At 39.5% G+C, this 12,650-nt stretch overlaps 1 protein-coding gene across 11 annotated transcripts in view; it reads right to left on the bottom strand.

The window, feature by feature from the left end:
* The window catches only part of NAV3 (neuron navigator 3), a 430,222-nt gene that overhangs the window by 33,594 nt on the left and 383,978 nt on the right, over nt 1–12,650 (bottom strand). For all 11 annotated transcript variants that reach the window (XM_080971313.1, XM_080971308.1, XM_080971315.1 and 8 more), the window contains 3 exons: nt 11,937–11,960; nt 10,485–10,562; nt 1,699–1,782 (listed from right to left, as the gene is read on the bottom strand). In XM_080971313.1, coding sequence (XP_080827439.1) covers nt 1,699–1,782; nt 10,485–10,562; nt 11,937–11,960 — 186 coding nt within the window. The remainder of the gene's footprint in view (nt 1–1,698; nt 1,783–10,484; nt 10,563–11,936; nt 11,961–12,650) is intronic.

Consider the following 12,650-nt stretch of genomic DNA (forward strand, 5'->3'; position numbering starts at 1 on the left):
ACCAAGAATTTTGAAGAAAAAAATACAAACATCTATTAAAATGTATTTGATTTCTTATGAAATGAAGCAATGTAGCTCATCTTTTCACTTGGTAGGGGATGGTTTTAACAAGTGTAATGCACAGTTTTAATTTAAACTGCATTTAACATTTCTGTTTCTAGTTCTCATTTTATATATTGAGGATTAAAGCTACTGAAGGAATTTGACCTTAGCAGCAACATGGAAGAAGAAAAAGAAAAGCTTATATGCTCAAATGTCTGGGAAAGCTTATTGAAGTCAGTGCCAGTGCTATAATCTCTTTGAGAAAGGAAGCCTGAAGCTTTATAGAAGATGAAAAGATCAAACTGGAAGAAATTCCTTTTGAGAAATTATTATTATTACAGTGGTTCACTTGTGTGTCCTTAGGCAGAAGGTGGATTTGTGGTAGATCCCTGGTCTGTAGTAACTTTGGTGTAGATCTGCACTTGCATATACATGGGTTATCTCAATGTACAATTTATAGGAAGTAACTGGTATTACCACCACCATCTTGGTATTACTACTAAGCTACTGCTTTGCACCTGGCTTCTTCCCCAGCCACTTTTCTCCCCAGCTGGTCCTACCTGACGGACTCTAGGGATCTACTAGCAGACAAAATAGATCCTACAAGCCTGAAATAGCCTATCCCTACAGGAGCAGCCAAACTGAGTACGTAATCACAGCACAAGAGAAGCTAATGAACTTGATCCTCACACATGTCTTAATTGGAAACAAGAGGTGTGCAAGGAAAAGTTATTTTGCTTTCATTTCATTTTCCAGTTATTTTGTCTACAGTATTAATAACCTGCTCCTCAATAAATGGTCCCAGGACTAAATAAATACATCATTAAAATCATAAATTAAGGGGGGGAAATATAATCTCATATACATAAACATTCTACCCATCATTAAACCATCAATTTGAGCAGCATTCATTCATCCATCTGCACTTTTCAATGGAGGATCCTGCCAATTCTTTTCTGCAACCTGTAGCTTTGATGTTTCTGTCCAAATGGTATGAAATCATAATCAGCATTAGGAAAGCACTGTCCACACATTTATTTATTTTTGCCCTCATAGTTTGTTTTCAAACCTCATGGGCTAAAATGGATCATCGGATTTCATTGTGACAGCAAATGATTGACAGACAGGAGGGCCTATGGAGATGAGGACTTGGTCCATCAGCCAGATCCAGTTTCCCAACCCTGACTTAAAAGTATTGCAAAACAAGCAAAGTCAAAACCAAATCCAGCCCCAGCTGCTCCAAGATAACACTTGCTATTGGCTCGTTTTCCTATCTTTGTAATATCTCTTCTTTCTAATATTTAGCGTTTTGACAATGCTGGCAGACTGGAACAAGCACTCCACTTGGTTTATGACCACCTTTTGTTGCTTAATCTTTCAATACAGATTAAATTCAGAGTCACAAATGTTTTAATTAAAATCTGGAAATGAAAGATTTTATCATCACACTGCCCTCTGATATAGCTTGGCTAAATCTGATGGTGTGCAACGTTATTCTTATTGCGTTTTCACGAAGCATCGATAGTCATAAAAAAAAATATTGATGCACCTGCCTGTTTATTCTTACAGCTGTCCTTTCATTCAGCCTTCAATACAAACTTTAATATAAACCAAGAACGGTTTTCCACATTAAAGCATCTGCTGTTTCTAACATACCTTTTGTTCAGCTGTCATTGTTAGGCTTTGCAGCCGGCCCGTCATATTTCCTAAGCTCTTTTCAAAAGCTGCTACGAGATGGGCCTGTGAAGAAGATGGGGTGGTGGGGAGTCAGTCAAATGTCAATAGGTTTCAAATGCACTATACAAAATCTATACAATATGCTTGAATGTACTTCTGCTTAAAAAAAAACACACAACCCTACATGACCATCACCATCAAAAGTTACTTCTATTTAAATTCCTAATCGTTCTCCAACCTCCTTGCACTTTCCTATCTGCATGAGGCAGACACTACTCCCAGCTGTCCGTAGTACACAGTGTCAATTCCAGTTTCTCTGTAGAATTCTGTGGCTTTGGGTCAATACCAGATCAATTGTACAGTTGTGATGCTTTGCCCAGTACAATTATTTGGGCATTCTTTAACAAGAACATGTTTCACCTGGACTTGCTATAGAATAGCAACCCTTAAATATGGCAGCACTGTACTTGATTGTGCCCTACTCCAAACTAGAGGTCTGCCAAAAGTTCAGTGTTTCTAGTTTCTGCTAGAAATGGTTTTTGGGTGCCTAAAGGAGCACCCAAAAGTGTTGGAAAGATTTGTCGAGTGAATTTCTTGGAAAGCCCCCCCCCCCAGTCCTATTGAGAGTCGGGCAGTGCCTATGCTTTCTGGAATCTTTTAAAACCATCTTTCAAGCATTCCGAAGTTCACGAACCTGCATTTTGCTCTACAAATCCTCCTCAGAACATTGTTATATCTTTATTCAAGGGCCTTCTGGGGAAGAATAATGGCAGTCAGCAGTTTGGAGCACCGCCACCACCAGCAGCCACAAAATTCAACTTTTGCCACCCCAGGCACAGCAAAAAGTTTTAAAAGAGGGGAAAACATGAAAACAGAAACTGCCAGGAGTGCACAGCTGCCAGCATGAAATAGTCACATGAAACGTTTTAAAGGGTTAAGGTAAAGGTAAAGGGACCCCTGACCATTAGGTCCAGTCGTGGCCGACTCTGGGGTTGCGGAGCTCATCTCGCTTTAGTGGCCGAGGGAGCTGGCGTACAGCTTCCAGGTCATGTGGGCAGCATGACTAAGCCGTTTCTGGCGAACCAAAGCAGCGCACGGAAACACCGTTTACCTTCCCACCGGAGCGGTGCCTATTTATCTACTTGCACTTTGACGTGCTTTTGAACTGCTAGGTTGGCAGGAGGAGGGACCGAGCAACGGGAGCTCACCCCATTGCGGGGATTCGAACCACCAACCTTCTGATCGGCAAGTCCTAAGCTCTGTGGTTTAACCCACAGCACCACCTGTGGCGCCAACCTTTAAAGGGTTACCTGCTGAAAAAAAGTGATGAAACCCCTCAGTGCATTTTTACGATCCACATGGCCCAGTAAATTTTGGGGTGGGGGAGAGAGGGAATGTCATGGTTCTGCCTAAAGTGTGTGTTTAATAATTACAATAAGAGCAACTTAATCACCAACTAATCCAATTCAAAATGCATCCTCTGCTGTTGCTTTCCCATTTTGTCCTTCCTCTAAAATGTGCATTCAGAAGACTTCCCCCACCCCTTTTGCTTTATTCAGTAAGCCAGTTTAAAAGAACCAATAATTGTGTGCAGAAGGGATACATGTGTCTATTTTTATGTTTGGTTACTGGCTAAATATATTTTGTATGCACTTTCCAAACTAATAAAGCATTTTAAAGTGGTGGTGGGGTGTTGAATTTGATAGCACAAGAAGTACGAAAACCCCCTCAGATATAGAAAACAATCATAGTGTGAAATATTAATATAATCTCACAGCAGGAAGAAGACTGGCTATGCTTCTGTTTGCTTGCTTTAAATATGCACGAGTCGGGTTGAAAAAGTCCGCTCAGAAGAAGGTAACATAACATGAGAATTTTATTTTCCCTGACAACTAACAAGCATTTTGAGGCTAAAGGAAAGGTCATCTTAAGGCAAGTGAACAAGTTAGGCAGGAAACTATATGATAGCAGTCTTATGTATTATGACCATCTGAATCCACTTCCTGTGCTGATGTTATTAAAACTGAATGCTTTTCAATGAATAAAACCTAATTGGGGATTATTCTGTGAACAGAGAAATATACCTGGTCCCATAATACCTACTGGAAAAGCCATCAGGTGCCTCACCTCTTTATACCATGAAACTAATGTGAACCAAACACTCAAGGCATATCCAGGAATATGAAGTCTTTATTTGTGTGATCTCCCCACTTTGTTGGAGAGGCCAGTCTGTTTGGAAACCATGGTTGCGTCAAAGTATAGTGGCAAGATTACTACGTGGGACCACAACTATGGTACATCAATTCTGAAATAATTACACTGGTTCCAAGTATAAGCCAGTATGCACCAATCTCTGGCCTTCTCCCACTTGGATGTTTGATCTCCCTTCCCTCAGCACCCCATCTTAGCACTATTCCTTACAATAAATAAGACCTACTACTTTTAGTAGATGTTTGCAATTTTTTAATATATATATATAGAGAGAGATCATCAAAGGCCAGCAAAGCACTGAGCTACCTTGTGCAGATCCTGCTTCATCTCAGACAAGCCCAAAATTACTCCGAGTCAACCCCTAGTTGAGCTTGGGATTTGACCACATCTCATGTATATCCCTAGTTTCAAGTCCATTTTTTTAGCATGGCTCACAGAGCTCGTTTAACTTTAAAAGCCCTAAATAACTTGGGAATCAGTCAAACCCAGGTACTGTGTGGACCACTTAATCGTGCAAGAATGTTCTAGGTATTATAATTTTCTATTACTCTGCCATAAGAGGTGATGTGGGTGGCGATGGCAGGTCCAACCTCTTTTGGACTTTCTTCTCAGGGATATTTGCATGGTATAGATTTTGTTTCGTTTTCAGCAACAGGTGAAAATCTTTTTAATGAGTTCCAGGATTTCTGGGCCTTGGCTTTAATGCTGTTTTGCCTCTTGCTCAGCTTTAAATTTGTCAGTATCTGTTCATTTCAGCCTTTCCCAATGCAGTTCCCAAAGACTTTGGACTACAATTCCCATCAGCCTCAGCCAGCATGGCCAATAGTTAGGGATGATGGGGGTTGTATGGGAGACATCACATTAGGTTCATATTGTTTTCATTGACTTTATGCTGCATTTCAAGCTGCTTTGGGAAGCTCTGTGGGCTGAACAGTGGGTTAATAAATGCCCCCAAAAGCAAAGTAACTAAATCTGCAGTTGGGTACACAACTACCTCACAAGTTACACTATATGAGTATTGAAGAGAAGAAGCCTATTGCTACGCCATATATAACTGCAACACAAAAAAACAACGACACAGAAATTACACAATGAATTTTTGAGCTTGAATATCTCAAAGGATTGAACAGTCACAGATCTGAAGAGAAGAAAGTGGATCAGAATGTACAAATGCACAAGTTAACTTTGCTGACAAATAATTTCTCCTCCTCCTATATTTAAGTTCCCCAGTAATGTTTGTCAGATACAAAGGAGAATATTGTTTTGTCCGGATAAATATGACATTTAAAGGTAGGGAAATTATACCAGAAGTTGGTTTTGTCCAGGTAACTTGAGTTCTGTCTACAGCTCTGCCTCCCACCCCCATAATAAGCTTCCTGTAATGCACTATAAAGGTGATGGGCTTACTACTGTGCCCAGATCTTCACAGAATGATAACTATGTCAAAAATATTGATTTTTAGAAGTCTGTGATAAAATGCATGTTCCCTGTGCACTGACATGCTATAACTTTGAAGTACGAACATAACTGTGTCCAAATGATGATAGATCTTCCTTTGTTTCGCTCAGATATATTCTGCCAAGAACATAAATGGAAGCAGACTTTGCAGTATCTAAAGTCTACAAACCACACTGAATACAATCAAATGCTTCCAGGAGGAATATGCTACAAGTAACTCAGTTGTGGCACTAATTGAGGAGTATGGCTGCATTCCAGAAAAGATGGGGAAGTAGCATATAAGGACAATACTAGGGTCTCTATAGCCCTACTGGTGGCTCCAATCCATAAGACCATGAAAGAAGGAAGAGGAAGAAGAAAATCATACTGGCACACTCTAAACCAGGCTTCCTCAACCTCGGCCCTCCAGATGTTTTGAGATTACAATTCCCATCATCCCTGACCACTGGTCCTGCTAGCTAGGGATCATGGGAGTTGCAGGTCAAAAACATCTGGAGGGGCGAGGTTGAGGAAGTCTGCTCTAACCACCTTGATCCCAGTGACAGCAAGACAGCAAGGCTACTCTTATCACCTCCTTCCCAGACCCAGCATCATAAGCACAGGAAGACCTCACTTCAACGTCTTTTTAAACGACCTGGACAAAAGAGTTGACAGGATGCTTATCAAATTTGCAGATGACACCAAACTGGGAAGAGTAGCTAATGGTGCAGAAGACATAATCAGAATTCAAAATGACCTTAACAGATTGGAGAACTGGGCCCAAACTAGCAAAATGAATTTCAGAAGGGACAAATGTCAGGTTCTGCACTTAGGCAGGAAGAACCAGATGCACGAATATAAGATTGGGGACACCTGGCTTGCCAGTAGTACATGTGAAGAGGCTTTAGGGGTCTTAGCAAACCACAAGCATCAACAGCAAAAAAAGCCGATGCTATTATAGGCTGCATCAACAGAATTATAGTGTCCAGATCAAGGGAAGTAATAGTACCGCTTTATTCTGCCCTGGTCAGACCACATCTGGAATACTGTGTCCAGTTCTGGGCACCACAATTTAAGAAGGATATTGACAAGCTGGAACATGTGCAAGCAGAGTGACCAAGATGATCAAGCATCTGGAAATAAAGCCTTATGAGGAACAGTTGAGGGAGTTGGGTATGTTCAGTCTACAGAAAAGAAGACTAAGAGGAGATATGATAGCTATCTTCAAATATCTAAAGGGCTGTCACTCGGTAGATGGAGTGAGCTTGTTTTCTCCTGCTCCGGAGAGTAGGACTTGAACCAATGGGTGTAAGTTGAAAGAAAGGAGATTCCGACTGAACATCAGGAAGAACTTTCTGACAGTAAGAGGTGTTCGACAGAGGAATAAACTCCCTCAGGTGGTGATGGACTCTCCTTCCTTGGAGGTTGAATAGCCATCTGTCATAGGTGCTTTAGTTAAGATTCCTGCATTGCAGGGGTTTGGACTAGATGATCCTCAGAGTCTCCTTCCAACTCTACAATTCTTTAATTCTCTGATTCTATGTATTAATGCAAAATTCACTTTTTAAATTAAAAAGCACCAATCAAATAATATTCAGCATTAAAATTGACAATTGCATTCCAACAGAGAAAGCACTTTTGCTGCATTATGAATATCATGGCTGAAATGCTTATTGCTAGGCAACTGTCACTTCTACAGAGAAAAAATATATATACTTCAAAAATTTAAGTTGGGTTCTTGTCCTGCACTATTGATTTTATTTTATTTTTTGAAAAAATGGAACAATGGTCCATTTTTCCTTGAGTAACAGTATATGTGGGGGAGGTCTTCAGATTTTTGACAGTTCATGCCTTATTTTTTAAGATTTATTTTAAGGAAAAGGAATGTGTTCATTTAAATTTAAATTAATAGCAGTTCCATCCTATCCATGAGTGAGGCCTCCTGGGCAAGGATAGGGATGGATAAAAGTCTCCTAATTTAATACCTTAGGGAAACTCCTGAATTAATTTGTCTACTTAGGACAGCCATAGACCCCATGTACATGGCATAGGCATTGTCACAATCCCTCTCCCCTAACCCAGACCAGACCTCCTCTGAGGAAGAGAACCCTGTAGAGAAACCCAGTACCACCTTGCAAGAACCACAAGCCTAAAGTGCCTTGTCTCGTGAATTTCTCACCTGTGCACCCCCAGTAACTCTTTCAACCAATGCCAGTTCTGCATTCCCTGCTCTCCAGGCCTCAAGATGTGCTGATCAAAGAGAAACCGAATATGCTAGGTAGGCCCAAAGATAAGTGATAGTAATGACATTTCAATCTGGTAGTAAGTCTGCTGGTTAGATACAAATTGAACTAAAAGAACACCTTTTTTAAAAAAAATAGTTCTGGGATTTCCCCTTCAGCAGTTCAGAAGCAAACAACAAAGGGAAATTCAATCATCAAGTTGAAGTAACTGGAAATCAAGACAACAGCAGCAGCTGGAGTTTGAGTAGATTAAATTCTAAAAAAAGGAAGGTGCTTTGGGCTTTATCAGCTGAGATGAATAACTAGATACTGAACAGAGCACAGGAGTCTCAGATAAGATAATCTTGCTTAACAAACAAGAGATAAAACACATGCTTGCTAAATTATGGCTTCCAATAGGTATTGTTACTAAGTCAGAAAACAGGAAAGTGTAAAAAGATGTGCAAAAAGACATTTCAATTTTTATTCTGACAAAGATTGCGCACACAAATCTAAATGATGCGTTGATTGAGGCCAAAGTGTAACTGATTTCAGTGTGACTAAAATGGCCCACAGACCTAACCTGGTCCGCCAGATCTCTGCCTGGCATTCTCCCCACGTCACACCCTCTACTCCTAAGCAATGGCTCTTTTCCTCCTATCTCTACTGTTCCATAGCAAGCAGCATGTGCAGGATGACTTCTTCCTACATCATCTGCTCATTTTATTTCTATCCTATGCTAAGAAAAGGACTCGCCTTTCTTCTTTCACAGTGATGAAACACTGAAAACTAGTAACACAGGAAGTCTTGTAAAACTGTTCAAACCTTTTCAAATTAAGTTTAAATTTTCACTTCTGTGGTTACTGCTAATCTAGGATGCATTACTCTTGCTGGCCATAAATGGAAGCCGAAGTTCTGACACTGACTGACCGTAGCAAGTTGTTCAAAAATTGTTTGTCAAAGTAGAGCAGAATATGGATTTTTTGGGTTCATCCTTCAACAGGATTAATAATTTAATATGGTGGATACTAGCTACATAAAAGGAATCTTATATGTCCAGAATTACAACACCTTTAATCATACAAGTGGGTTCCCTTTAGGGAAAGGGGCAATTTCAAAAGATAAGCTGCTAGAGTACTACAAAAAGTTGGAAACGTAGTCCATATCTGAACTTCTCTGCTCCTAGTCAGTCACATTTCAAAACACAAAACGATAAAAATGTTGCATTATTCAAAAGCACCCACCAATGTCACCAGCTGACACCTGACATTTTATTTTCTGACAGTAGTAATTGCTGTGCTTCAACAAAAGCTAAAATCATTTTGTAGAAGCTCAAAATCCCAGCAGCTACCTCCTTTTGGATTTTTTTTTAAGTCACATTTCACACAATGCTTTACGTACTGTGTACATAAAAGAATCAAACATGAGTAGTTATCATTGTCTTACTGACAGAAGAAATGTCTGTAGCTGTAATTCTGCCCATGTTTCTTTTTTTTACTTTTATGATTAAGTGTTTAATAAGTAGAATGTAAATATCATTCAAATAGAAAGAATAAAAATATCTCACATAAAAGCAATAGCACTTTTTATTATAAGCAAGAATTTGAAATCCCACCATCGTGATTTCCCCGATCCTAGAAAAAAATACTTAACTTTTAGTGTGGCCATAGAAACACCTGACTAAATATCTGCGCCAAGCACTTTGAGAGCCACAATGCTAACACTGCATCAGAAACAGTGGGAGGTACCGGTAGTTGTTTTGATCCCTGCCCAGTGCACATAAGTGAATTATACAAGGTGGTGATGCTGTGAGGAATTTCAGCTGAGCAAACAATATTGCTCGGCTCTTAACAGTAGGAAACACAGGTAAAAAATAGCATTACCTTATGGAACAGGTGCGGAAAAGCAGATATTTTAGGGTGATTGCTGGATAAAATGGCCAGTGAATGCTTTCTGAATTATTAGGAAATGCATGAAAGGGGGCAATGCCTTTCACCTCTAGCCCCCTGTTTTGCACAGTATAATCTTGGTTTGGGGTGGGTGGGAAAGGGAGGAGTTTGAAGCTCCATGAGCTAACAATATTTTGGAGAAAAGCACAAAATACATAGTTACAATAAACAACAACAACAATAATTCTCCCTCCCACAGACACATTTAAAAAGCTGTAGAATATTTATTTGCTGAAGAAATACAACCTGTGCCACTGATAATTGTGCAACCCGTACAGCACATAGGTGACAATTATTCACACAATTAATATTCTTTTTCAAAAACAATTTTTCACCATTTATCAAATTTGTGACAACTACTTACAAAGTGCCATAAAAACTTATAAGCTATCTAAAATAAAGTGAACTTGCAGTGTCAGATTTTACTAAGTTCTTACAACTTCTTGACTCAATTCTTGTTTTTTCTTGTTTTTAGGTAAGTTCAAGAAGAATGTAGGTAAGTTCAATGATGTTCCCGGTAGCTGTGAAGTGCAGATGGAAGACAGGGTGCTAGCGTTCTATCCCCATTTCGCCCTAGCTGTCCATAAAGTTGAAAAGCTGCTGTTTCACCCCTGATAGGGCCAATTTATTGGAGTTGGCTGATAGCCCACTCCCTGAGCAGAGTTTTCTGGGCTTCCTCAGTAGTCTCGAGCCATTAATGTGACTATTAGTGTTAACTAGTTATTAGTTAGCACTAATAGTCACATTAATTAATTAAACAGCAGCTCTTCAACTTTATGGACTGCTAGGGCTTGAAGAATAGGAGTATAAATGCCTTTCATCAGTCTCACCTGTGTTTGCAAAGGGATAATGGCAGTGGTCTTCCTCACATGATTATTGTGATTATAAAAGCATATATACACTAAAACCCTGTAGAAATTATTAATGACAGCAGTAAATGACTTACATTAGCTGACAGCTGTGATGTCAGGGTGGCCACTTTTTCCTGTGATGCAACCAGCTCCCTTCGTAGTTTATGAATTTGCTGGATGTGGGAACAAACACAAATGTCTCTCAAAATATGCCAGTATAACCTTATGCTTTAACTACGGCTATTCAATATGCGAAATTACAGTAGAAGAATAGCTGGTGCCATTTGTTCCAACATTTGTGTATATGCTACAGACAGTACTGTATATCAAAGGCTTCATCTATGGTTTAAAAATTTCCATTAAGATACAACATATACACACCACATAAATCTAAATGTTAAAGCTTTATATATATTTATTTAAAATGTGTGAATGTTGATATGAACTGAATTGCATAAGCTTAGTATTAAGCATGTGAAGCATGAGTTAATTTCTATCCAATGCAGTGCTGTGCTGAAAATTTAGCCCACTTTTTCTTTTTCTTTTACCATTCTCCATCAATTAGTGAGAAAACTGTACAGTGGACGCTCGGGTTGCGAACGTGATCCGTGCAGGATGCACGTTTGCAACCCGCAGCGTTTGCAACCTGCGTTTGCATGTCTGCGCACGCGCGGGTTGCGATTCGATGCTTCTGCGCATTCTCATGGTTGGGGTGTGGGGATTTTGTCATACTTTTCTTATTTCTGAAGCATGTTTGTGAGTGCCCCTTTTGCATTCTGTAAATCATCTCACTTCTTTATTCTCCCTGAAGGCCCACAGTTCAGCCAAGTCCCAGAAGACGACAACATCATGCAGGAACACCCCACACAAGGCTTTTGCAGAACAGGAAGTGCAGGCAGCCCTGAAGGCTAGAGAATGCTGGAGACATGTTTACTGGGGCTGGGGGGGGGGGAGTGTCAAACAGATATCCCAACTCCCAGTTGCCTTGCAACGTTAAGTTCAAAACCCCAAACCCACCAAAATTCTAAAGAAATTATAAAATGCCAGAAGATTGGGTAAGAAAAATGGAATCCTCTGTCACAGGGAAAGAAAACCTTTGAGAAAATGGAGGAAAGATTTTGGCATCATCTATATATGTGAGAATGATGGAATAATGACTCAAATGCCCTGCCGAATGAGCAAGAGACATCCCACAAAACATCAACTACAAGTGTAATACACTTAACCTTTAGTGCCTCTCTATAATATTTTAGTAGTTTAATAGCCCTTATCATAAAAGACAGTTAATTATTTGAGTAGGAATGGATTCAATAGGGCAATGGCTGGTAAAGTCAGGTGAGGATAGCAGTAAGAGGTTGCTGGCAGCTGGTGGTGACTGAGGGGGCCTTGTGCCCTTTCTGATAAGAAAATGTGCTGGCATAAATAACACCATACAAGTACATGAGAGCTGCCGTCATCACAGGTTCATGCTGGGCATTTGAGGCTATTGAAAAGCACTCTGTACAGCAAAATATTTTGTATAAAATTAAAAATGCCAATCTTTTTACCTCTGAATGTGCCTTTTCTTCAGCCTATGGGAGAGAGTGAAAGCAAGAGCAGTTTATTTATGGAAACATACAACTGAATTTTATTTAAGAAAATCAAAATAATAGATTTTGACTCAGATAAAAACAAGTTCTCAAATATAATTGCAAAAAAAATAGCCTAAGAATGAAGAAAGCAAGATCATAAGCAGATTTTTGGATGCAACTTTGTTTGCAAATGAAGTTACTACTAGTGTTTTAGGACACAACCTTATACACCTGATAGCAAGTTTTATCAAACATAACAGGATTGACTTCTGAGAAGATACTTTAAGTCCTGCTGACTCTGTCTTATACCTGAAAGATTTCTTTAAAAATTGTTCATTATCCTGTGCTAGGATTTGAACTGAATGGGCTACTGAAGGACTATATAGAAATTTAAAAAATAAAAATAATAGAGAATAAGGTGGTTCTTAGAACCACTATCAAGCAAAGACTCCTAAAATTTTGGTATAGAAATGTGGATAGTTCCATGACACTGCCAAGGAACTACCCACATTTCCACATGACCCCAGTTTACAGACTCAAAAGACCTCTTCCTTTGAAGCATAACACTTGGAATAAAATCAAAGGTAAAACAAGAAATTTTACACAAGTCTGCATTAATCAGACACAGCTGTGATATAAAGAGAGCAAAGAGAGTGACAGTCTATTCAATGCATCTTTTGCATCAAAAGT

This window comes from Podarcis pityusensis, assembly GCF_964106645.2.
Source record: "Podarcis pityusensis genome assembly, chromosome: 10".
Taxonomy (NCBI): Eukaryota; Metazoa; Chordata; class Lepidosauria; order Squamata; family Lacertidae; genus Podarcis; species Podarcis pityusensis.